General features: G+C 41.2%; 1 protein-coding gene across 2 annotated transcripts; it reads left to right on the top strand.

The window, feature by feature from the left end:
* Positions 1-25,218, top strand: casq1b (calsequestrin 1b). 2 transcript variants are annotated; one of them, XM_075451514.1, is made up of 12 exons: positions 1-391; positions 16,945-16,977; positions 18,234-18,327; positions 20,215-20,315; positions 20,586-20,697; positions 20,798-20,871; positions 21,090-21,220; positions 21,392-21,437; positions 21,558-21,612; positions 21,721-21,821; positions 21,941-22,015; positions 24,395-25,218. In XM_075451514.1, the coding sequence occupies exons 1-12, from the start codon at positions 155-157 to the stop codon at positions 24,677-24,679; spliced, it is 1,344 nt and encodes a 447-aa protein (XP_075307629.1). In that variant the 5' UTR covers positions 1-154; the 3' UTR covers positions 24,680-25,218. The 2 variants fall into 2 exon arrangements, with proteins under 2 accessions (XP_075307629.1, XP_075307630.1); XM_075451515.1 differs by lacking the exon at positions 16,945-16,977 and having other exon boundaries at positions 3-391.
* Positions 25,219-27,009: the final 1,791 nt, after the last annotated feature.

The raw sequence follows: 27,009 nt of genomic DNA, 5'->3' as shown, positions 1-27,009 counted from the left end.
AATGTCAGACCTGCTCTTCTCTAGCTGGTGGGGACAAGAAGTGGACCAACTCTCCTAACACAAACCTATCGATTCAATTTTTGTCCCCTTCTTCCCCACCATCAACGGGACTTGAGAAGAGGTGTCCACTGCGGCTGGCCAGGTGACAGTAACCATGAAGTGGGGCTGGGTGTTTTTAGGGGTTTTCCTCTCTTTGGGGACCTTGTCCTGGGGGGAGAAGGGCTTGGAGATCCCAGAGTATGACGGCAGAGATCGCGTCCATGAGCTCACCACCAAGAACTACAAGTCCGTCATGAAGAAGTATGACGTGATGGTTATCTACTACCACAAAAACGTGGACGGGAACCGCAGTGCCATGAAGCAGTTTCAGATAGAGGAGCTGTCTCTGGAGGTGGGTCCTGACAAAAGCATGACAATGGATTAATCTATTTCAGAGTGGGAAGGGTTAAAATGGGAGGAGGAGTTTTGTGCAGTTGTGGCTGGTTGGCACTTAGATGGTGGATCGTGTGGTAGCAGGTGAGGATGAACACAAGTGGAGCCGAGTTGAGTGATTCGTAGGCCTTTGAAGAGTGGTTTCCTGCCAGGTTTAAGTGGACAGATGATATTGAAATAGATGGAGATAGGAGACTATGGGGGCAGGAAGAGGATGGAGTGAGGTCAGGAGCTGGAGCTCTACATCAAAAATCCCCAGGTTGATTAAAAAAAAAAGAACCCAACGTCCTATCATTTCATTTTTTTCTGAAATTAATTATGCCCAAACCAGGAAGTCATTTCCTGGGTGTGTACTACTGAGAGTGCATTATTTAAACTTCTGTCATTTGTTTGTTTTAGTTAATAAATCCCTTCACTCTCAAGTCAGGGGTCATTCCATAACAACTCACCCAACCCTCCACATTTATTTGGTGGACTACCTTGAGAAAAATGTAGACAAAACATTTCTGTGATGTTCATTTTTTGAAAATTGACTCTGAATATATAAGTTTGACCATTGAACCTCATCAGTTTTGTTCATCATTGGATCGGGTTGAAAATTGGTTTTCAAAAGAGGGAACAAATTGAGACAGCCCAAATGTGCCGGATAAAACCAAGATTATGCTTATGGGTAAAAATGTATCTATTCATTGTTATTTACTGTAAATCATTCAGCTGGACCAATTTATTTATTCTTTAGGGTTTTAGTGTATGTAGAGCACAAATCCAGTGGAAAATGAACTCATGAGGGTTCAAACAACAAAAGCTCACATCTATAAAATACATATATATACAGTATGTCTGACTTTGCTGCAATAAGTGTTGATATACCCCCTTAAAGCTTGTTAGTGATGGAATTTTTCCCTATTCACATATGATGTCCAAAGCAATTCAACAAATTAGCATGCAGCAATTTGTTGCAATGCTGAGTGGTGAGTTGGCCAACTGTACAGCTGTGAACATTGCTTACATGTAGTACGCTTTCCTAACTTCACTTTACTTTCTTTTCTTTACAAATGATATGGGGGCTGTCCTGTGTGGTTACAGTGGGATTCAGAGGCTTCTTTTTCTGTGTACTTCAACTGTGACGCATGTGCATGGCACCTAAGCCTCTCGGCGCCTGTGAGCAATTCAACTCCAAACATTTTTTTTCCTCAAGTCATGCAAACATCTCAGCATCTTACCCTCGGTGTCGTACAACTAACTCACAAAAACCGGAGGCCTGAACATCACTTTATGATCATCATTTATTTCTTTATAACGGACCTCAGTCCAGGACTGGGGATAAGCTGCCAGCTGTGTTGCAAACTGGCCAAGTCTTGTAACCTCGCTTCTTTTTGCCTGCTACTTGCTGCTGCTAGTTTCAGAGCCTCCAATTAAGACCATTACGGTCAGTAAACTTGTGTTGACAAAACAAAGAGTTCCTGTGCCCACTTTTGCAGCTCTGAGAGCAGCGCACTGATGTGTTCTCATCAGAGAATGCCAAAGGGGGGATTAGATTAGACTCATGATGATCACTTCTAGTGGGACTTGATTGCTGTTTAAACGTTTTCTGATCGCACTCAAAAAGATTCTCGTTAGTGGGTTAATTGGACCAGGGGGAGAGAGGCTTATCTGTAGTTTTGACAAGCTGATCTGATTAGCCTGACCGAAGGGCAGTTTCCGTTTCACCTTCAAAAAATTTTAAAAAATCTGTTTATTTCAGGTACACAAGCATTAGCTCTAAAAGTCATCTAATTCTAATAATCAACATAACATGACATAACAATCAGGTAATATGCTGTCGTGTGTAGCTGGATTTTCTGTAGATGTGGTGCATGATATTTGCAGCTTAATTTAGCTGCCAGGTAGCAAGATGCAATAATAATGGAGCAGAGGCAAGAATGGAAATTAGGCTGCTTCAAGTAAAAATGCCATTTCTCCATCAGCAACTATTGTTTGGGTGCTTTTGTGCTAAGCACTTGTTCTTAGATTACTCAAAAGATGCTGCTCAGCAGCCGACAGCACAGCAGAAGGAGTATGAAGTGTTCTAGAGACTCTTACTGAATGAACGAATCTGAAGTGCTTTTCATCAGACAGCCCACAATTGATGCACCTGGGCTCTGCAGTCAGCCAGTATTTTCACCACAGCAACTCCTCTGCCTGTCAGAGCAGCAGTGTCTTCTTACAGGCCCACAGTGTACCTTACATTAGCCTGCATAAGTCACCTCTGCAAATAGCCTGGGACAGCGCTGCATGCTTAGCAAGAGGCCAAAAGTCCTCGTGGGACAATAAGAGAGTCGAGGGCCATATTTCACATCAACTACAGCACCTTTCTCAGCTCTCTCACACTTCCTCAGCCACACACACTGTTCTGCTGTGTGCTACTACTCGCCCCTCTGGGTGTAGGGTGAGGTCCTAAACCATCATTTACACACACCCAAGTCACTGGATCTGATCAATTTCCTATCAGCTCTGCCAAGCGGTAGAGGGAGAGGTGCTTACAGGAGCAGGTTTCTGCTGCACTGTTACTGTTCCTGACTGCCTGTCAGCTGCAGCCATTTATCCAATCAGAAAGAGCACTTGAGGTCCTCTCGGGGGATGCTTAAAATAGCTAGTCATTTACCACCTATAATCTGGAAGTATGAATTATTAAAGTGCAGAGTTCAGGGACACAGCGCCTCAGTATCTTTGTTTAAATCTTAAGCTCTACGTCAACTAGACGGTTCTGTGAATTACGTTTCTCTCTCAGACATTTTGTCTTTTTATGGACTGCATCTTAATTTGAGAAAAGCCAGCGATATTTTACATGACACCCCCCCCCCCCCCCCCCCGACATACAAAAAATACATGGTTGATTAGTTTTTTCATTTCCAAAACCACTCTTTCATGTTTAGTGCACGAATAGAACCAGACTGTGAGGGACTAGCGACCAGTCTAGGGTGTGCCCCGCCTCTTGCCTAAAGATAGCTGGGACAGGCCCCCCTGATAGGCCCCCCGCCACGACCCTGAGTTGGATTAAGCAGGTATTGAAAATGGATGGATGGAATAGAACCAGAATGTGTTGAATCAAACGGATTTTTAAAAAAAGGTTTATTACGGTTGGTGGAATGTGTCCCATATTGCAGGAGGTAAAGATAATATTAGTTTGAAGAACTCGACTTATGGGGGCTCTTTAAACTCTTGCCCCAAAATCTGTTGTCTCCCCGCACAAGAGGAACCATCCATAATGTAACTATACAGTGATTGGTCCTGATGTCTTAAGTGTTTGTCCATTGGTTGAACAAATTAATCCAGCAAGAGCCCTTAAAAAAATTTGGCTACGTTAACAAGAGTCCGCAATGATGCAGCAAATATATGTATCTACTTAGAATTGCCACCCTCAGCCAAAGGTGAGCCAGTTTTCAGTCAGTGTGAGTGGTGTTACAGCCAAGGATTTAGCATAAAATCAGCTGGGAAGCTAATAGCATATGCGTGAAGTAGCCGTCATTTCTAAGTGGCTGTGTCTAGAATTTAAGATCGGAAATTTTCGATATTTGCCACTCTGATGTAAGGAGTGTTAGCCTATTGCAATGGGAAGGAGCTGCACTGCTCAGATTAGAACATTGTGAAGTGATTGGAAGTTTTAAATCCTTTACAGAGCTGGATCAGTGCACCGCTGCTGCCAATGATGTGAATACGAACAGATAAGAAGCTATTATACCTATGTAGTTTTCAGGGCAATTATTGTATCCGTAAATCCCTGAGGAGATAAAAGATAATTCAGGCCCTGCCAAAGTTTTATCAGGGATTCTATTCTTTGTTCTTTGCTCTTTCAAGGAATTCATATAATATTCTATGCGGTCACAGGATTATTATATATTTTACTACTTTATATATGCAATGAATTCAATAGTATGACAACAACCATACAATATTTGGGAGTGTGGCCCACAATGAAATGGCAGATTTTCTTTTTTTTTTAAATCAAACAAGTGTGGTGTATTTTCCTATTTCGACTTCAGATTAAAGACTTGATGGTCCACTGTAGGTGAGGGGAAACTGGAACGCAAGTTTAAAACTGGACTCAAATGCAGACGCGCATGTGCCAGAGAGGTAAGGGAACCAAACGATGACCAGTGAGAACAAAAGGGAATGCAAAGAGCTAGCATGCCAGAGTCCACTTACAGCGGAGAAATAGGTAAATCCATCCATTTTCAGGCCGGGGAATATATGCATAACAAAATGAGTCAGATGAACAAGGTTTAAAGGTGAACAAACTTCTGCCGTGTTGCTTTACATTTATGCGCCTCTTCATAAGTTTAAAAACAACGATGGAAAGGCTGACACAACAGCAAAACCTCCTGAAGCTCATTCTTTTGAAACAGACCAAACATATTCGTAACCCTGTCAAAAAACAAACTCAGCATTCTCCCCCGTAGAGGGTGCGGAAAGAGTTACCCCTGCCACATCCAAAATATCTCCTGCATGTCACCTTTTGACCACAGTTGGAGTCATCTTAGTATGTGAAAAATAATCCTATGTATCCTCACGGCTGTGGCCTACTGTGTGGCGGCCATGGGTTGTGAGTCTGGAATAATAATAAGGAACAGCACTGCAACACTCAGTGAAAGATGTGGTATCCCAATATCTGTATTCAATTAACTGCTTTTTGTGTAAACCTTTTACTGTGGTTTTGTGTGGTTGTTTATATGAAAAATTTCATGGCCGCCGTCTTTTTGATAACATTCTCAGTTCAGACCCTGTGACAATTAAAATGATATGAAAGAAGCACTAATTGGATTTGAAAACTGGACTTGATCTGGTTTTTGTGTCCAAACAGACCAGATGGGGAAAAAAAAAAAGATTTAAGTCACTGAGCCTATTTTACGTTCGTCTATCGTTTTACTCTTTCCAACTTTATGTTCAAAAGCAATAGTTACTTTCACTGTTACTTTTAAGTGGAAACGATCACAAACAGAAGATGGAAAGATTTCATTCTGTTATTTTGCCTGAAAATAAATAGATAAATTAAAAAAAAAAAAAAACAGTGAAAGGATTCGAATCAACTTGTCTAATCAATCAAATAATTCTTCACTGCAGCTCATCAGTCATTGTGTGACTCTAACACACGACATAATGTAGCTTTTTCACATCATAAAGCCTGTGACTTTTGGGCCCCTCACAGTGAAACTGATTCACACGAGTCATGCTATGTCAAGTTTAATTTAGTTTTGCATATGATCACCCAGAATGTGTGAGCTTACAGAAATGCAGCCCACATTGAAGGTTTTTATACACTTTAACTTTCGAAGCTGAGTTGTCATGTGACTAAAGTGCCTACATTTTCTTTTAATAGTCACCTACATGGAGGTGACAAAGTGATAAAACTGTGCTAATTCCATTAATTAATTTGTGCTCATTTTGGCAACAGGGCTTAGAATAGCTTGAATGATGCAATTATTCAGATCCACGTCATATCTAATAGACTAATCAGGAAAAAAAGTAAAGTGCCAACAGTGCTACATCTCTTCAATGAAGAGGCAACGGGCGAGGCATAGATTTGGCAGTCCCAGTGAGTTGGTCCTTCAATGACAACACTGCGAAGCTCATCTGCAGCTCTTTAGCTAAAAAATATCTCTCATTATTGTAACTCAGGGCAAACATTTAGACGCAGAAGTCATCAGTGATACTATTACATACTTTCAGGCAAGGTTGAACTAAAGTGATGACTAAATGCTGCTCCACTGGTTCTGCATTGTGAAAAATGGATGTCCACTTAAGGCTGTTGACAATAATAAGACTTTCTGGCTTTTCGTTTAAACTCTTTGACATGCCACACACTCAGTGGGGTTACATGTCACTGAAAGAATCGGATTAATGGCTAAATTACAATAAGACTGCGTTAATAAGTTCATGTATACACCTTAGTTTGACCAAAAATTGGATCGGATCGGGTTACTCGCAGTTGGATTAAGACCCTGAGATAACTCGGTTGAAAATCACACTGAACGTGCTTGTAGACGAGTGAAGCACGAGGGGAATTTCACTTTGCTTGAGATTTTTTTCTGGGGTCATGAACCGGAAGTCAAAGGAGACGATATTACTGTTGTGCATCGCGTTTGTGCAATAAGCTAGCCTGGCAAGCCAGACCCATACAGCAAAAAGCTGTACAGGGGTCTAGTGAAGCTGGATAGCAGTGTGGGCGGGATAAACGGTTGTCTGTTAAGTTGCCTCTGCACTCAACGCCATGCAATAGGATGGCGCAACAACCAATCAGAGCGATGAAGAAGGATTACGTAGTCAGCGCGACAGAAAGTACATGGTGGAGTGTAGTCTAATGTCAGAGAGGAAAGAATATTATTTTTCTTTTCGACTTTGCCTGTGTTTTCAATACCGGCACTCCAATCTGTTAATGTAAAAACTGTACGCGAATAATGTGGAAGAATGGAACTAAACGACAGTTGCCGTTTTTGCAAAAAGAATATGAGGATTTCTGGTGTCCTTGTAAATTCAGCTCATTTCTTCGAAAGACAGAAAGAAAAACAAACAATTGCCGAGAGATTAACGCAGGTTGGAGTGCCGGTATTGAAAACACAGGCAAAGTCAAACAGAATTTGTAAAGTTTGTCTAAGGCAAAACTCCGAAAACGTCCTTTTTTTTCAAGAAAAACTTAAGTGCAGTTATCTGTTCGTCTCGCAAAGAAAAATGTATATTTAAATCTTCTGAGTCGCTGCCAAAGCTAAATCGAAAGACTGTTCGCTAGGCGCAGCCATTGTTTACCTCTCTGGAACTACACACTGAAACGTCGCACCTCTGTCGTCACTTGGTAGCCCGGCCTCCGACCCCGCTCCTCACGATTTGATTGGCCTGATTAAGTTTCGATTTGCAGCCTTGCAAAACGACCACAACTGACTAGACTGCGCCCGGGAGCAAATTTAATTTGCGGTCGCTAGGGGCGTCTAGATTTCTACGCTAGCAATAAGCAGCTCATCACAAACGAAAATGTAGAGGGACGTTTGCCATCTTTCTCCAATGCCTGAGTTTGTTGTTGTTGTTGTTGGTGGTGAAGCGGTCAACCAGAAGTGGCTCTATTAGCAATAGTTGAAATGGGTACAGCGCCACCTATCTTACCGGAGTATGACATGCTTTGTGCCAATGATTCGATTCATTCACCACCATATATCCAAGGATAATTACCCTTGCTCAAATAAGGAGCATAACCCAACTATAGCTATAATCGAATTAATCTCATCATGTAGACCCACTGAGTATAAAGGCCCATCAATCAATCACTGCACTGCTCACAGGTCATGTTGCAGTGGGATTCTACTGAAGGTTTAGCCTCCGAATCTTTACAGAGATCGAAAAAAATAAAATAAAAAATCTGAAAATCTAAGTATTAATTCGTTTTCAATGCCAGCTTTGTCCTGTTAAGGGTTACTGAAGTGCTGGAGCCTGTTCTAACTACCACTGGATAAGATGTGGGAGATACATCCTGGCAAAGTACCCCCATCTATTAAAAAAAAATTGACAGCTAAGGATATAAATTTACTTATGTTATTATGTCAACCTGCAAGATATGAGCCCGTAGTTACACTGACTTGGCAGATGGCTCTGTATTTTTGGAATTATCCGACAGCTGTGGATATAGTCCAAAACATAGTTAACAAGCTAAAGAAGATCAACAGTAGTTGGTGTGCTGGAAATGGTGCATCTACACTGGGGCATGCATGCGATTGTTTCATCCTCTGGGATTTGCTTTGCCCAGAGGATGAAACCTACCGACTTTGATGATCACCTGAATTTTCCCTGTCATGATGCATTTTACACCTCAACAAGTAGTTAACGACTTGCCACAAAATCTGTTTTAAACATTTGCGTTACCATGGAGACAGCCAAGACTCACCAGAAATGGGTAAAAAGAAACAATTGTCCACCAGTTTCACATGCGTTTTGGTAGTTAGACGTTTTGTGTGGGGTTAGCGTTGTGTCACATTCAGGAACCATATTTAATACGTATCAAACTGCAGTTTCTCTAACCCAAACCGTGTGTGCTTTAACATCCAAACCTAATCATGCACATCTAAACGAAACCATCAGCAGATAGGGAGGTAGATAAATAAACAATTGCAGGAGTACAGTGTTAGCAGAGAAGTGAAAGGACTGCAGAAAAGACTGAGCATGAGGTGAAGTCTCCTTTGAAGGTTGGGAGTTTAACACCGGCCACTAACATGGCATTTTTGTCCGAGTCATGAGTGACAACTGTTGACATCGTGTCACATGTGTCAACGTTGTCACGACTGGACTGAAAATGTCAGGAGTCGTGCAACAGGATCTGTGTAAACAGCTGTATATTGAAAAAAAAAAAAGAATAAATAAAACTTGTTGGACATGCAGGCCAGGAGAGTGGATTACCACTCGGGACACAATACTAGGGTTTATTAGTAATATAATAAATATATTATTTTATTTTGTTTTTTTTATCATTAATTTCCTGCAGAACCAAAGAGACAAAGGAACATGGTATGCAGAGACTGTTTTGTCACATAAATCTATGTTAAGTAGGAGGTGACATATCGTAGGTTCACATAGGACAGATGAACATGGTTCTGTAATGTGAGGGAAACCTTGGTTTGGAGGAAGCTGCTTCTTTGCCATATCTAATCTTCTTTCATCCATTGCTATCCGACAGACGGTCAGCACGATAATCGTTACTCATGCTGACCTTTGGCTCGCTCATTCATCTGCACAGCAATCGACACGCTCGTGTTTTTAAAGGGTGTCGATGGTAAAAAGACAAAGAATTGAGCTGCTACTGTACGTAGCACGTGTACGTGCTATAGGCAGTTCTACTCATGTGTATTTGCTTTTTTTATATATCCTGCTAAACAACTGGTGTTTCCTTTTAAATTTTGCTCTGACTTCCTTTTTTGGACGTAAAGCAAGGTGCGTTAATGTACATGTACGTGCTCATTCTTCCCCTTTTCGCTCTGCCAAAACTAAACAAAAGGGGCCTCTGACAAAATCTGCCACCATTTCAGCTGGTTAAATCAGTGACAGTTTTAAAAGGTTTACAGAATTCAGAATCAGGACACAAAAGCCTGAATCACATCTCTCAGTGGCACGTGTAATCACTGTCAGTAACTTGCATTGTTCTGCTTAGGTTCACAGACTAGTGTATGTTTTTCGACCATGTAAATAGGACAAGGACGCATGCATTCGGATATTTTGAGATCGGATACAGGCCTCTTTCATATGTGGAAATTGATCAGATACGAATCGGATATGTGACAATGCGACCGCCGTGTAAACAGGCAGATCGGATATTCTTACACATTGCGATCCACACGTCATTAAATATGCGACGATTTCGATTTTTTTGTCGCACGTGGTAAGCTAGTGAATGCGAGACACATAAACATACAAGGAACATGTCGGAGGAGGTCAAAACCAACGAGGCGCAGTGGACAGTTGAGGAAGTGACCTGTCTTCTCGGTCTTTGGGGAGAGGAGGAGATACAAACCAAAATTAAAGGCACGAAGGCAAGAAGGGAAAGACCAGAACAATCGAAGTGGAAGTGGTCGAGTGTCCAAAACTTCTCATGTACCGCAACACTAGCATCACACCTATGTCAACGTCGTCCATTTGCCTCAGTAGAGTTTGGTAAACACTTAAAGCTGACGTCGGCAGGTTTTCAAAATTCCGAGTCTAAAGTCGGAAAATTTGAACTGATACAACTTTCAGGTCCCTCCCCCAACCTCTACAATGCTGCAAATCGCCCCCCAAACCCCTCCCCCTCTGTGGACGAGGTTGTGCACGTGAGTTCACACCAGTGTGCGCGCACACAAGCTGGGGCAGACTCACGCTCAGCAGCGTGTGCACAAGCTGTGATTGACAGGTAGGATTCCTCCACCCTAACGTGATTGGTTAAAAACAGCCGGGAGCGCTCGATTTTTGCAAGCACGATTACAGGCTTCAGAGGGAGCTACAGAATTCGGGATTTTTCCTAAACAGCCTATTTAATATTCTACTTCCAGAATCCCATGACAGTTCAAGCTAATATGACTAAAAAAAAGTTGCAGATAGCAGCTTTAAATAGTCATGCGCGATGTTTCAGCTGATAGGCAAGTGTAATCGCGTGAATCAGATATGAGTCACATTATTAAAGTATGTGCAACCACACGTTAAAAAAAAATCGGAGTTAGGCAAAAAATCAGATCTGGGCATCAAGACTTGCAGTGTAAATGAAGCCTTAGTTACTTTGCAGCACATACAGAGGACCATCATCCCAGATGTAAAAGTCAGATTTTATTTCTCAACCACAAACTGTCAAGAGTCCCTTCATCTTCACTTTGTGAACTACATGTTTGGTCTGGTATCTAAACTTCGAGCTATTTTGCTCCTTCCCGTCTTTCTGCGAAGTATCTTCTAGAGATTCTTATGCCAGGGTCTTAAAAGTTGCTATAAAATGTTCTGTTTGAAATCTTTTAGATCTTTTGACTTATTTCATTTGACAACCTCAGTTATTTTCACCAGGAGCTCAGAGCAATTTCAGCATAATGAGGGAAAAACAGTGATATTCTGCATCGAAAGGCCAGTTTCACTTTTTGTCCTTTAAGTACAGTATCAAAACTGTCGAAACATGACCTTCTCCTCTCATGAAGTGATATGGCTTCCTTTTAGTGTACGAGCAACGTCATGTCTTCATAGATCTCCTCTTACCTTCATTCTTTCGTCCCCCAATTAGCACTTTGAAAGAGGCCCTAAATTAAGAACCCATTTATGTGACAGGGTTACTGTTCAGATGAGGCGTCCTTCTCTGGTGTCATCTCGTCAGTAACAAGGCTTGTTTGCAGATCAGACTGTCATTCCAGCCGGTCCAGTTTGCTCCATCTTGAAACCCACCTGTTGTTTGGATTAATTATAGCAGCTTTTTCCTGTTGATCAAAGGGGTTCGCAGCTGTGGTTGAAAATAGGCATTTTGTCACGATAGAGATCACCGGAGATTGTTTCTTTTTAGTCACACCTAATGATCCCATATTCTTCTTTTTTAGCTTTCCAAAACAGAAGCCAGTATAACCACACTACTGTATGATGTACTTTGTATTTTTGATAAAGTCAGTATAATGAACTTCGTTCTCAAGCTGGGTGTACCAAAACTCTACCTCTCTCAAACCTCACCTAGTTTATGAAAATGTTAGGCAATTGGCTGCAAATCAGTTCTACAAACATCAAATTTGGCTTAAAGAGAAGTCTGCTGTTCAATAATGCCTTAAAGTTGGATTTAAGCTGATGGAAATTTAACAGTTCCAAGTTATATTTTAGCCAGTTCATCCAGACACAGTGCCTTGTGAACATATTAATCCCTCTAATTCATCTGTAAAAAGGTCCAAGACATTCTCTATAATGGAACAAACACGAAGCCAAAACTATTAGCAGCCGTTAGCGGAGCTCCGTTAGCAGCGGAATTCTTCCCCGGTTCTCCAAACAGAGCTGTCTGTCAGGAGCTGTTGTCTCCTGCGAGTAAAACTAATTATATGTACTTCGCACAACCTCGCTTAAATAGAAATGTAGTAATTGCACCCTGTGAGGACACAGATTCGGCACTGGAACTGCTTAGCTACACTCTAACTAGCTAACTCTATGGCTAACTAATGTAACCTGTGCCATGAGTCTGGTGAGTGATCCAACATGGTTAAATGACAAATTTAATGATGGTTGATGAAAGCGGCTTGTGACAATTAACTGCTCTCATCTTCCATGTGTAAATTGTGGGCTAATTGTACATCACAAACACAGCTGGAGGTGACAGTAGACATAAAGTATATCCGTGCATGTGTAGTTTGCATTTATAAATGACAGTGCAGTGCGCTCTTCTGTCCTCAACATTCCCCCCAATGGTCTTTAATATAGCAGGGAATGTCTTCGTATCATTTATTCATTGGAGAAAAATGTCAAGGAAATGGGGAGGATCACAGCGCGCCATAAAAAATTCAATTTATGATTTTGTGTCTTTGAAGGCCAGACCATACTGTTGGTCCAGGTTTATTCAGGTCACAGGTGTTGGACCCGAATAAAGATGGCACCAATGGTACTTTACATACCAATGTGTAAAGACACATACTGGACATTAGCTTTTTGGTTTTCATTTCCGCTCTGAGAGCACAGAGAGCGATTAAAAATGAAAAAGAAAGTTAAGGATGTTGCTGAGATTTCTTTTGAAATAACAACTAAAGCCATTACCTCAAAAACACGAGAGAAAATCTCAATTCTGTGCTAAATCCTAGATCGTCTCCTTCCAAACTGTACAATCACACGAGCTACTGGCAAGTCAGAGTGTTTTATATGCTGTTCAGTCTGAATCTTTCATGATCCCCCGGTTAAGTGTTATGTAACAGCCTAGAGTCAAGTGCTGTGGTGTGTTACAGGAGCTATTACTAATTTACTCTCTGGCTTAAACTTCTAATTTTACACAGATCTCAGGATACCTGCTTCTACTGGAAGATTTCAAATCTTTATGCTTTGAAAACCTTTCAATGGATCTTCATTTTTACAGATTGAACTGTTATTTTGTTACAGCCGGGAGTTATTTTTTTCTTGCTTGTTTGCATGTTGTAAATCATTCACTGTTACGTATATTCCAAAGCATACTGAGAATTTCTTTTTGTTCAGCTTTTTGTAGCTGATGATTTTCACAATGTTTAGTTCAGTGCACAAAAGGAATACTTAAAACTCAACAGAGTAATCCATTACGGGATTCTATGTTGTCTGTTGCGGTTTGATCAAGGCAATCTTGTTGTGTAGTCACAATTTACACCATTACATCATGACTACCTGACCGATCCTGAATCTTTTAAGCTTAGTCAGTTTCTTTACGATTTAGTAATGAAGACGGTGGTTTTTAAAAAAAAATAAAATGTGTGATTGTTACAATTCATACACAAAATAAAAATGGCTTTAACAGTAAAGCAAGGTATGCATAAAACATATTCCATTTGTAGCAAAGTGCATTTGTATACTTTTATAGCTCTGAATATTAAACGTGGGCACAAATAGCACCGCTCCTTTTAGGAGATGATGACAGTTGGCTGTTTCTGCAGCTGGTGTGAAAGCTACTAATGGCTGTATTTGTGTTTGAGTCCCTTGGGTTAACCCTGAGTGACTTACATCATGGGGTGACGTGCACACACATGAATGTGTGAATCATCAGCCTCTGGCTGAAGAGACATATTAAAAACAAATGACTGGAGCCAAGCAAGAAGTCATACATACTTTATGTCAACTAATTTTTTTTTTTTATTGTAATAAAGACGAGTCAGAACTTCAAAATATTATCAGACTTGTAGGTATTGCAACACTGAAATATAATTTGTGGAGAATTCCCAACCAAGTTTAGTTTACATAGTCAAACCCCTACAAATAGTTCAGAATTCAGTATTCAGTTTTTTAATTTGAACCAACTAAAAAGGAAAGGCGTCACTTCATAACTCACCAATCTTCGCTGGCTATCCATGGCTTCCTGAATCAAATTCAAGTCAGTAATACTACAGACAGTAACTCAGGGGTTATTGGAAATAATTGAAAATATGGAATTACAACATCAGTTTATTTTGAGAATTCCAGCCAGTAATAGTAGTAAGTGGATATCTTACTCAAAGGGAGTCGGATATCCACTTTGAGACACCATAATTATTTCCTAATGATTCTTATTAGGCCATGACACCAAAGAGAATAAATCAGAAAGTGGCCATTTTCAGCGATGACTCCCATTAAAGGTGTGTTTTCGTCAAACATTGCTCTTTAGCATACCTATCTAACATTCAAGTTCAGTTCAACCAAAGCAACCAGAATGTTTCCTGCATAAAGTAAGCAGTTACTGTAATATTACAACAGATGTGACCCTTACCGCACTGCAAATGCACTGCCCTCTTCCAGCTCTTCATTTGGTGCCGCAGCCAAGTGCAGCGGGGTGCCAGAGCAACGTTTTTGACAACTCACCATGATCCTCTGCTCTCATCTTGGTCACCTGACAAGCTGACAGTGACTGGGCATTGCGAGTGTGTGACTGGGCTTTGGGATACGGAGCCAAGCAATTACACTGCCGACCTTTCACTTGGTGTCTTGTACTCAAGTCTTCTTGATGGATCGGGTGATCGCAGGCGAACAGATGGGAAAGTAGGAGGGGGAGTCTTGGGAGGCTCAGAGAGGAAAAGAGAAATAGTGATTTTGAGATCTATAATAAAAGGATGTGTGTGTTAAGTCATCCTTATGTGTACTGCCTAATTCTCTTCTTCTGCCCTTTCCACCCTCATTTCTGGATGTAGCTGCAGGACTCTTTGATTTGCTTCCCACTTCACTGCAAACACCCACAACTTCATCTCTCTCATGAATAGTGTTCTTTACATTGCCAGGCCCTTTGTCAACTGGATGGTAAATATGGATGAAGCTTGAGGTTTAGTCAATCTGGAGAGTTGCTGTTTTATCAGGTCTCCTCTTTAAAGGGATAGTTCACCTCTTTTAACATGAAGCTGTATGACATCCCATTTTAGCAATATCATTTATGAACATTGACTTACCCCCCGCTGCGTCCTGTGAGCCGAGTTCCAGCCTCGTTTTGGCGTTGACGAAGGTAGTCCGGCTAGTTTGCTAGGGTCCTGAAAATAAAGCGTCTTGCTTCTCAAAACAATATGTGTTCAAAAGAGTAATACATTTGCATCACAAAATCCTCCCTCCAGAAAAAGTCAGACCTCACAATCGCTTGACGCTATTTTTGCCTCCCTTCATGTCAATGCGTACAGCCACCTAGCGATAGCCGCACCTGTTACGGTGTTTACTGCTCGGAAGCAGGGGACTGCTCGGTCTGCACTTCAGTCTGCACGGTTTACACAGCCCGTAGTGATACGAAGGGAGAGAGAAATAGCGCCATGCGATTGTGAGGTCTGACTTTTTCTGGAGGGAGGATTTTGTGATGCAAATGTATTACTCTTTTGAACACATATTGTTTTGAGAAGCAAGACGCTTTATTTTCGGGACCCTAGCAAACTAGCCGGACTACCTTCGTCAACGCCAAAACGAGGCTGGAACTCGGCTCACAGGACGCAGCGGGGGGTAAGTCAATGTTCATAAAGGATATTGCTAATATGGGATGTCATACAGCTTCATGTCAAAAGAGGCGAACTATCCCTTTAAGGAATCATTGGTTGTATCTGCCACTCCTGCAGTAGTACATCGGGTTTCCACAGCAACATGTCTTTCAGTCCCTTAATTGCAGGCTGGGACACGGTGGTGTTTCTATGCAATTAGTCGCTCTGCTTTCAGACAATGGATGAAAAATGAAACATATCATGTGCATTACGCTTAAACTTCGTTGATTTCTTGTGTATCCAGCATTACCTCATGATTCAGGTTGATTTATAGCTTCTTCTGTAGTAGCTTTGAAGCACAAAACATGCCGTTGAAGGCAGCAATAGCCTGCACAGTAGAAACGGGGGACAATGGCATTTGACCTGTTGTTGGAGGGGTTTGGGTTCTGTCCACTTCCAAAAAAAGAAGTCGCCTTCACCACCTCAATAAAGTGGAATTTCAGTGGTCATTCACCTTTGGTGTTGCATTTGTAATGTTGATTTGATGTTTTCTGTTCTCATCGTGTTCACCAATGAGTTTTACTAAATGTTTTTGTTTTATGGAATGATGCCATTTCATGTGTTATGTCGTTTTCTGAAATGTGGCGTCTGTTTTTTTTTTCTTAAACTTGTTCTGACGAACGTTACAGTAAACATTTGTATAGCCCTTTTTTTTATAATAACATTTATTATAAAGGGATTTCCCTTAGCAACAGAAGAAAAATGAAATCACGTCAATTTAAAAAAAAAAAATTAAAATACAACATTGTGAAAATTTGATAATATTTTGTGTATTTTAGAGCATCCATTTTGTTGTCTTTTCCGTTTTGTTGATGTTTTTCTGAAATGTGTTTTGTGAATTTTGTGTTATCTGTTTGCTTTTGTTTGTGGAATTCTGTACTCTGTTTTGTAAAATGCTTTAATTGGGAAGAGTTGTGTTTTGTGACATGCAGTTGCATATGAGGATGTGTTGAATCTTCTGACCAAACTCCATATTTGGATCTCATGGAAGTGTAACTTGAGCAATTTCCAATCCCTCGATGTTTGTATTATCTTTATTAAAGTTTTATCAAACACAAGGATACCTTTCTAATAATGGGAACAACTCGAAATGATTTAAATTATTTAAAAGCGCATTTTATCCATAACATTTTAAGATGTTTTTTCTTGTTTTGAACATAAACTTTGTGGTTGAAATTTCAATGAATGGCCTTCACATACAGTGCATCTGCACATAAGGTCCTAAAGTAATGGTAGTCCCGCTTATATGGAGCCATGATGAATTTCGGTGTAAGTTTGGTTCCATTTGGTCTCCCGTGAAGACCATTTGTGTTAAACCTGGAGGCTGTGACTATTGTGCTTTCCTCTAAAGCATTACCTCTTCTTGCAGTTGATGACAAGTTTCACAGCAAATGTCTTTCAGGTATGTTGAGCTTGGCCTCTTGTGTCAAATGTTTTAAAGCTGGGCTGTGAAATATAGATTGTCCTGCTGCTGCAGGGTCTGCTAATTGTTCCACTTTTTTCACTCCTTGACTGCAATTAAGTTTAGAAAGAAATGAAATTTCGTGAAGTAACAACCTACATCGCTGACCAATGGAGACTGAACCGCTTTGAAAGTCCAGTAACAGCAGCAGCTTGGGCTGTGCCACATTAAGTTCACATTGATGAAAAGAAAAGTAAGTGAATGCTGTTTGAAAAAGCCCCCGTTTAATCTATTAATCCATTTCTAACTCGTCCATCCATCCTCACAACCATTTACTCAGTCACACAGTAATCTTGCTGTACCGTAAATGAAACCGTTCCCATCAGATGTGATGTGGTCATAACCCAACCTAATCTTTTCAATATAGTCAGGTCTCAAATCTGGACATATAAAGAATGGATGGCATGAAGCAATGTCCCTGAAAAGCAACATATGACACACTAAAACACTATAAATAGTGTATGGCTATTTGTGCTGGTGCTGTGGGGCATTTGGCTGCTTACAGTATGAAACCATTTTGCAGTGCTGCTTTGCAACCTGCTACAACGCTTTGGACTCACTTCACACAAAGAATAACCTCACTTTTCAAGAGCCAATTGAACTTTTTACCTCCAATTGATGCTAAATGATGTGAAAAAGCAACAAGAAGTGAGAACAAGTAGAAACCACGCAGTGATAATTAATCGCTACAGGTAAAGAGAGAAGTGTGCCTAAATTTGTGTGTTTACAGTGAAAATGTATCAGTATGTATGGGCACTGTGCTGCATCGTTGCATTTGCAGAGAGTGAGCTCCTCTCCTTTTCCACCACACCTGTTGCAGCATCTCTTCCCTTCGACATAGTTGGCTCAAGTTCTGCCCCTCTTGTTCTTCTGGAAGCCCCGCTGTCCATCCTCCTCCCATGTCCGCTATGAGGCCTGTCAATTGTTGGCTTTGGTTTCACTCAGATTTAGAAAGTGCAAGGCAGCACTTCAGAACTGTTGACTGGAATGCCTTGAAACTGAGATGAAATGCCAAGGGCTTGCACACGTAAATGAAACTGAAAGTGTGCTTTTAATGGTACTCAAGGATTTTTAAATGTCTAAGCCCATGAAAGTTGGTCAGTGATCACATCAACACTCACAGTATTAAATACAGCTATCACTTTATCTGACTTTTGCTCCATCCACCTCTTTTGTGTCTCTGTCGCTCTGTGTAGCTTGCAGCCCAAGTTCTGGATGAACTTGAAGATGAAGACATTGGATTTGCCCTGGTGGATGAAAAGAAAGCTTCTGCGGTTGCCAAGAAGCTGGGTAAGCTTAGCGGAAACGTATTAATACTAATTTAACGCTGTGGCTAAATGAAAGTAATCTGTTTTCAGACACTGATACTTTTCTCAAAGCCTGTCCTGGCTAACCTAATAAAATCCGTCACAATATACTACCGGAACTCTAGACTTAGTCTTGAATGGCCCTTTTTCTATTGGCTTCTGATCAATAATTGATGACCTTTGTATCTTATTTAACAATATAAGCTGCAAAAAAAACCCATGAAAATTCTAATTTAAATCCTTAATAGCATTATATATCTTTTTTTTTATCTCTTTAACTTAAAATAAATCCACAGTCTTTACTTAATGAATTCACACAGTAATTGAGATTCCAGACATCAGCCAGATCAAATGGTTTTCATTAACCATAAATGTGGTTAATGAAAAATGTCATGTTGGAATCTCTTTGTATGGGTTCTCAACTGATGTCTGTGGGGGAAAGCAGAGTATAGGCAGCACGTGAACCAACCCTGCCCTCAAGTGTTCACCAGAGATATGAAAGCTTCTTTCTGAAATCAGCTGTTTTAAAACTGAACTCTGAAAGCAAAGAAACAAACCCCAAACCCAATACTAAAAAGTGTAAAAGCAAATCTGTGTGCTGAGATCCAACCTTGATTTATTTAAAGGGGAACTCCGGTATTTTCAACATGAAGCCTCTTTTCGGAGTCGTCTGCAATGTTTTAGAACCCCCCTCACCGCTTTTTTGATGTTTAGTGCTGTCTCTGGTATTTGCCTAATTTTGATTCTTCTCAACCTGCTTCAGAACGGCTAGTCATATGCATGTCTACCAAGGTCCGTAAAAGCACAATAAACGTCCGTTTTCAAAATCATCAACTCACCGGAGTGGTTACTGGTGTGCACCAGTATTGCTGCTAGGTGTATTGCATTTCCGGTGCGAGAGAACTACAAACATGTCCTCTATCAACGAACATCCAGTCTTCAATACAACTCAATGGGATTTACAAAATGTCAAATAAAACACGACAGAAGCAACTTTTCGCTACAAAATTTGATATGGATTACCAGTGCACACCAGTAACCACTCCGGTGAGTTGATGATTTTGAAAACGGACGTTTATTGTGCTTTTACGGACCTTGGTAGACATGCATATGACTAGCCGTTCTGAAGCAGGTTGAGAAGAATCAAAATTAGGCAAATACCGGAGACAGTAGTAAACATCAAAAAAGCGGTGAGGGGGGTTCTAAAACATTGCAGACGACTCCGAAAAGAGGCTTCATGTTGAAAATACCGGAGTTCCCCTTTAATGTCTGTTAAGCAGCAGGCCAAATCCCTCCTCTGACCATAGAAGCTGTATCAGTTGGGGCATTGAACCTTTAAGGACGTCCCTTCTTGTCTGGCACCAAGAGCCCAACAGTGGGTCCTTTGGGTCCCATACATCGCAAGGTGGACAATCGGTTGATCTGGTTTGCATTAGAACATCCCACAGTTACCCAGTCAGATCAGATGTAGGGACTTTGAAGACCAGGTCATTGCTTTTGGCTCTTTATCTACACGAAATCCTTTTTGCATTTCAAGTCAAATTCATTCACATTGTACCAAGATGTGAAACTAGCAAATGAAGCCATTTTTTTTATTTATGGGAAATGTTGTGTAAGGTGAGAAATCAACTGAGAAGAAGGGCCATTTTCCAATTTACGATCAGTTCTTTAACCTGAGATGTCTCCCCCTGCTGGCTATTTGAAAGAATGCAGATCACGAACATTTACTTATTGGTTTAATTTTTAGATGAGAAAGCTCTGTGTGTCCATCTATTATGGAGTCTATGTAAAACACACTGTTAGAGTTGAAAATAAGCAACAAAATAATTGATTTGAAAGTAAATGTTCAAAAGCACTTCTCTCTCTCCAGGTCTGGATGAAGTGGAGAGCATCTTCATCTTTGCGGACAACGAGATGATTGAGTATGACGGAGAGCTGGCTGCAGACACCATTGTTGAGTTCCTCTATGATGTAAGCAACGCAAGATCGCTGAAAAGAGACGGCGCCATGTTCTGTTTTTGCATTATACTTCCAGAAAAGTTAGATAAATGCAGGTCTTTAAATCATAGCAGTTTGGCTGTTTGAGCTATGTGGAATGTACTTACTTGCCCGTCTATAATAAGATGCAAATAAAGTGTAATCATGCTACATTTATACGGGATGAGTAGTAATGTGAATGACAAAAAAAAATAATAATTTGCTCGCAAAACTTTCCAATAATTTGTCTCCTGTCCCTTTAAGGTAATCGAAGAACCTGTGGAGATCATCGACAACGAACGTGAGCTGAAGGGTTTCTACAACATAGATGATGTCATCAAGCTGGTCGGCTACTTTAAGAGCGAGAGATCCTCTCGTAGGTTGACTATTGTGATCTTAAGTCTAAATTTCAGACACACCACTCTTCCGTTTCACTAAAAAAACGATCCTTTTCTCTGCATTTTTCTCCATTCCAGATTTCATTGAATACGATGACGCAGCGGAAGAGTTCCACCCCTTTGTCAAATTCTACGCCACATTTGACCCCAAGGTTTAAGTTTGAGCATTTATGTGGGCGACAACGTAAATTGTCATTTAAAAACACAACATACCTACACAATAGATGTGAAAATGTTAAGGTTTTACACTTGATTTAGATTTTTCTTCAGCTTCTATTCTGTTTTTTTTTGTGGTTTGTTAAGATATAAGGAGTTCCTAGTTCATAAAACACGTGTGGTTCTTTTTTAATTCTTCTTTAATTTTTTCCAGATCGCAAAGAAGCTGAAGCTGAAGCTGAATGAAGTTGATTTCTATGAACCATTCATGAACGAACCCGTCACTATACCAGGAAAGCCCTACATTGAGTCTGAGCTTGTTGACTACATTGAGGAGCACGACAGGTGAGAGTCTGTGACATGCTGAAATAACTAGTCAAAGTCTATCAATGAAGTGCCCCTGACAGTATGTGTTCTGATCCATTGACGATACATTCAAACTCAAAGCAAATCTAAACCATAGAGGTGGCCGATCTGAAACCATGTTTTGTATTTTTTGATATTTTAATGTTTCAGACCCACTCTGAGGAAGCTTCAGCCTCACAGCATGTATGAGATCTGGGTAAGAGATCCAAAGTTTTTGCAAATAAAATAAAACAGTATCTGTGTTTACCTCCATTTAAGGAGCATCCTTTAAGCAGAATGAAAATACACAAAATTAATCCTCCTTTTATGTGCACAGGAGGATGACATTGACGGAGAGCACATTGTTGCCTTTGCTGAGGAGGATGACCCAGGTGAATTTAAAGCCTTATGCTTTTCTTTTTTTTCATCTACATGTTGTTTATAACGTGATACTTGGTGCCAATCACATGACTACAGATGTCCTTTTAACTATTCTCCAGATGGTTTTGAATTCCTGGAAATCCTGAAGGAAGTGGCCCAGGAGAACACCGATAACCCCAACCTGAGCATCATCTGGATTGACCCAGACGATTTCCCCCTGGTATGAATATTTCCGATCGTTTTGATCCCTGTGTTGTTTCTTATGTTTCTTCTTCTTCTTAGTGACCGCGGTACGTAGGGCTCATGCTGCTCTCCCTCTCGTCTGTGTCTCACTTTCAGCTGGTTCCATATTGGGAGAAAACCTTCGGCATTGACCTCTCCTCTCCTCAGATTGGCGTAGTTGATGTCCAGGACGTAAGTAAACTTTTCCATCTCTTCCAAACTAAAAGGAAACAAAAAACAAAAGGAAAAGGAAAACATAGTTTCAGGTTGTTTGAAACTGGTTGCAAGACTGTGTGTGTGTGTTCACTCTCAAAGTGGCTAAAAAAGCTGTACAACAAATTGACAATGAAGAAATTAAATGAACGTGGCAGCGCGGGAGGAACATTTTCAGGCTATGTACACACATAGCCGGGTATTTTTAAAACCGAATGTTTCCCCCCCTCCGTTTATGAAATAATTTGTATCCACATTACCTCGTTTTCGAAAAAAAACACCTTCCACAACTGACCGAACATCTGCGTTTTCACCTGTCTTGACAACCCAAATGCATTTTCTGTTTTGCGCAATCTGCCCTCGTCAGCTAAATAATAAAGTGTGCACGCAACTTTTTTGAGCACACTGACAGGTGATCGCATGACAGTGGACTGCCCCTCGATATGAGGTAATAATTCCGACAGCGACAGGAGTGAGGACCGGGACATGCGAAATTGTCACGCCATTCCTCTGGGAGTACGATTTGGGCGTGTAAAATCAAGGCAGTAAACAGCGCCTGCACAATAATAACCACCACAGTTCTCAAGGCATCCATGCTTCTTCAGTAAACAAAGGTCGCACTTTAGACTTTAAAGCAGATTTGTTGTTGTTTTGGCGCATATTGTGACGTTCGAAAACGCAAAACTCCGGTTATCTCTGTCTACGCGCAGCTGCATAAACGGAGTTTTCAAAAATCTTCACTTTGCCAAGAGTTTTTAAAAACATTCGTTTACGATGCGTTTTTATGCGTTTTCATGTGGATGACAGTAGAAAAATATATTCGTTTTAGCAGATACCCGGCTACGTGTGGATGGGGCCTCAGTCCCTCTCAAGTTGGCCACATGGTGTCACAATCTCCACAATGGCACAGCAACACAGCCTGTTAGAGTGTTTTGTTAATTCATCGAAAATAATGACAAATGTTCCAGTTACACAAGTACAAAGTCCATTAACACAGTAGTTAGTTAAAGCAGTGGACGGCCATGTTCAGGTCCAGGGAACAATGAGATCTTTCAGATAAGATGGAGCCATGCCATTGAACACTCTAGGCATGCTAAGGAAGTTGCATTTTACTTTCGATTTTACAGGATGCTTGCGTGGAGAGGCCAAAGCAAGAGGGACATCATCTTGCTCGGTGGCACCAGTCAGTGCACTGGCTGCACTGTTTAGAATCAAATGCAAAATTTCATGGTGTCATTTGTCGATGGAATATTTCGGCCTTTGAATTGTAATGAATGTACACGGCTGTTTGCTTCCCAATGTGAAAAGCCGAACAAGGAACGAGGAGGATATCAGTGGACTGAATGTGTTTGAAGAAGGGTCCAATGTGTTTCAGACCCTCTTAAAGTGATACTCCGGAGTAGATTCAACCTGGGGTCATTTGAACCGTGATATCCAGCCAAGTAGCCCACCCGCAGTTTTTTCGATATTGGCTGAACATCAGCTGAGTTACTGAGTTATCCCGAATAGATTCGTACAAGGGTTAATGGATCCTGGTCCGTATCTCCAAAATTACCACACTAAAATCACATGCCATGACACCAAACTTCTACAGTAGTACAAATATGGTCTGTACTCACCAAACGATGCATTTGGAAAGTTTGAAAATAGTCCAGTAGTTTATTATTATCAACACAAGCCTAATAGCTTCTCTGCAGCTAAAGCTGCGTCAACGTCACTTCAGGGAGATGGGAGCTTCAAAGTAAGATGAGGGTTGATCTACTACTGTAGACAACAAAGCAAGGCTGCTCAGTTTCTCCATTGATAAAATAACTTCACAACTCTACAACATAAAAATTCATAAAAAAAACTTGTAGAATATAGCAAATACTTTGTTGTCTACAGTAGTAGATCAACCCTCATCTTACTTTGAAGCTCCCAGCTCCCAGAAGTGACGTCGACGCAGCTTTAGCTGCAGAGAAGCTATCAGGCTTGTGTTGATAATAATAAACTCCTGGACTATTTTCAAACTTCCAAATGCATTGCTTTGTGAGTACAGACCATATTTGTACTACTGTAGAAGTTTGGTGTCATGGCATGTGATTTTAGTGTGGTAATTTTGGAGATACGGACCAGGATCCATTAACCCTTGTACGAAGCTATTCGGGATAACTCAGTAACTCAGCTGATGTTAAGCCAATATCGAAAAAACTGCGGGTGGGCTACTTGGCTGGATATCACGGTTCAAATGACCCTAGGTTGAATCTACTCCGGAGTATCACTTTAAACTAGATTTTGTTATTTTCATTCCTCATTAGCTTTATATCTGGAAGTCACTTGCTCACACTTACTTTCTATCTGTGCGGCGGTCTTTGGCAGGCTGACAGCGTGTGGATGGACATGGATGACCAGGATGACATGCCCACTGCTGATGAGCTGGAACAGTGGATCGAGGATGTTCTGTCTGGAGAGATCGATCCAGATGATGATGATGATGCTGATGATGATGATGATGATGATGACGACGACGACGATGATGATGATGATGACGACGACGATGACGACGATGATGACGATGACGACGATGATGATGACGATGATGATGACGATGACGACGATGATGATGACGACGATGACGACGACGATGATGACGATGATGAATAATTGCTAGTATCATCTTCCACTACATCACAAATGGAAAAACTACAAAGTAGAGTCATTTATTTCAAACATCTTGCAGTGGACAGAACTGTCTCTTTGCTTCCCACACGGGGCAGATATGATGACCTTGTGGGGAAAAAAATGAGGGAAGGAGATTTTCAATGAATCAGAGTATTTCTCTCTCTGATGATGAGCAGTGTTGCAGCTTGAAATGACGAAGAGTTATAGCTCTTTAGTAATGTTCTTCGGTCATCTCTCATCTCCGACGCGCTCAATCAATGCGAAGCCAAAAAGGCTAAACCGAAGCTCCGAGTCCCCATATGTTTTTCAAACCTATGTCGCAGACTGGGACTTCTCCCTTTCTCCTTTTCTTAACTCACTGTTCTCTTTTTTCAGTACCATGTTTTTACTTGATTAAGAGGAGAAAAATGACACTTTCGTGTGCAGTTTTCAAAGAACATAAGCCTGGTCTCACTGGACAGTCTTAAGACCCTTACAGCCTTTGTAAATTGATGTTCTGGGTATTAAAATTTACAACATCATTTGTTCCTTCTCTCATATTTAAAGAAATTACCAATCAGTGTTTTTTGTGTCTTCAACACATTATTACAAACATCGTGAGTGCTTACAGTCGCATATCTCTCACATGCAACTACACTTTTAGTTTGGGTATGAAAATGATGGTGTCTGTGGTCTGGTAAATGAATAAAAGGTATAACATCTGGGTAGAGCCAGAAAGTGTAAACAGTCAGAACTTAGCCCATGTATGCTCCCCCAGGAAGCTTTTTTTTGTGTCCATCTGTGGAAGGTACACTATATTGCCAAAAGTATTCGCTCATCTGCCTTTACGTATGAAATGAAGTGACATCCCGTTCGTAATCCAGAGGGTTTAATATGACGTCGGCCACCCTTTTCAGCTATAACAGCTTCAACTCTTCTGGGCAAGCTTTCCAAAATATTTAGGAGTGTGTTCATGGGAATCTTTGACCATTCTTACAGAAGCGCATTTGTGAGGTCAGATACCGACGTTGGACGAAACGGCCCGGCTCTCAGTCTCTGCTCTAATTCATCCCAAAGGTGTTCTATCGGATTGAGGTCAGTCTTTAGGGACCTTGCTTTGTGCACTGGTGCACAGTCATCTTGGAACAGGAAGGGGCCGTCCCCAAACTGTTTTTCCACAAATTTGGGAGCACGAAATTTAAAAAAAATCTCTTGGTATGCTGAAGCATTCAGAGTTCCTTTCACTGGAAATAAGGGGGAAAGCCCAGCTCCTGAAAAACAACCCCACACCATGATCCCCCCTCCACCAAACTTTACACTTGGCACAATGCATTCAGACAAGTAATTGTTCTCCTGGCAACCGCTAAACCCAGACCCAGACCCATCAGATTGCCAGATGGAGAAGCGTGATTCGTCACTCCAGAGAACGCGTCTCCACTGCTCTAGAGTTCAATGATGGCGTGCTTTACACCACTGCATCCGATGCTTTGCATTGCACTTGGTGATGTATGGGTGTGATGCAGCTGCTCGGCCATGGAAACTCATTCCATGAAGCTCTCTACGCACTGTTCTTGAGATAATAGCCGCTTTCGGACTGTAGGAACCTTTGGCAGTTCTAAAAACCTTTTAATCCGCGGGGCCGTTTTCTCCCGTGTTCGGACATACAGAAACTCAGGGCTATCTCCCTTAGTTCTTATAACCAGTTAGCTCCTTCTCCGAGGTCGGGTCTTTTCATGGTTCTATAGAACGCATCTGACGGAGGTGTGCGGTGGTCGGTAGCTACGCCCCATGTCATGCTATCAAGGCTGAAATGTTTCATCATACCACACAGACAGAAGCGGCGGGTGTTTAATAAGTTAAACTAACACGTTGTCTCCTTTGTCTGCAGCGCTCTGCTCTCCTTTCTTCCTTCATGAAATGAAAAAGTATCGTCTCCTGACTCTCTCTGTGAGCTCTTCCAGCCTGATGTGCTCGTCCATGATTAATATCACCATCATGCAGACCATGAACACGGTGGCCTCCCCGCTCTCCATATTAGCTTCTTTGTGGTGTTTTTTTTTACTTTTACCGGTTTTGTTTTGTTTTGTTTTGTTTTGAATGTGACGCTAAACGGCTAACGTAACACGTCACTGATGCAGACGCGCGCGGCGCAAAGTCCCGACTTGGTCCCAACTCATGTGCGAATGCAGACTGAAACAGTTCCGCTGGGGAAGGATAGTTATCAGAACGAAATTCGAGTAGGACAGTTCTGATAACTGCGTTCTTATAACTACTCTGTCCGAAAGCGGCTAATCTGAAGGAAACATGAAGTTTGGAGGTCTGTAGCAATTGAA

Source organism: Odontesthes bonariensis, chromosome 19 (genome assembly GCF_027942865.1).
Source record: "Odontesthes bonariensis isolate fOdoBon6 chromosome 19, fOdoBon6.hap1, whole genome shotgun sequence".
In the NCBI taxonomy this organism is placed as follows: domain Eukaryota; kingdom Metazoa; phylum Chordata; class Actinopteri; order Atheriniformes; family Atherinopsidae; genus Odontesthes; species Odontesthes bonariensis.
The sequence above is the reverse complement of the archived record's forward strand: the minus strand, read 5'-3'. Positions and strand labels throughout refer to the sequence as shown.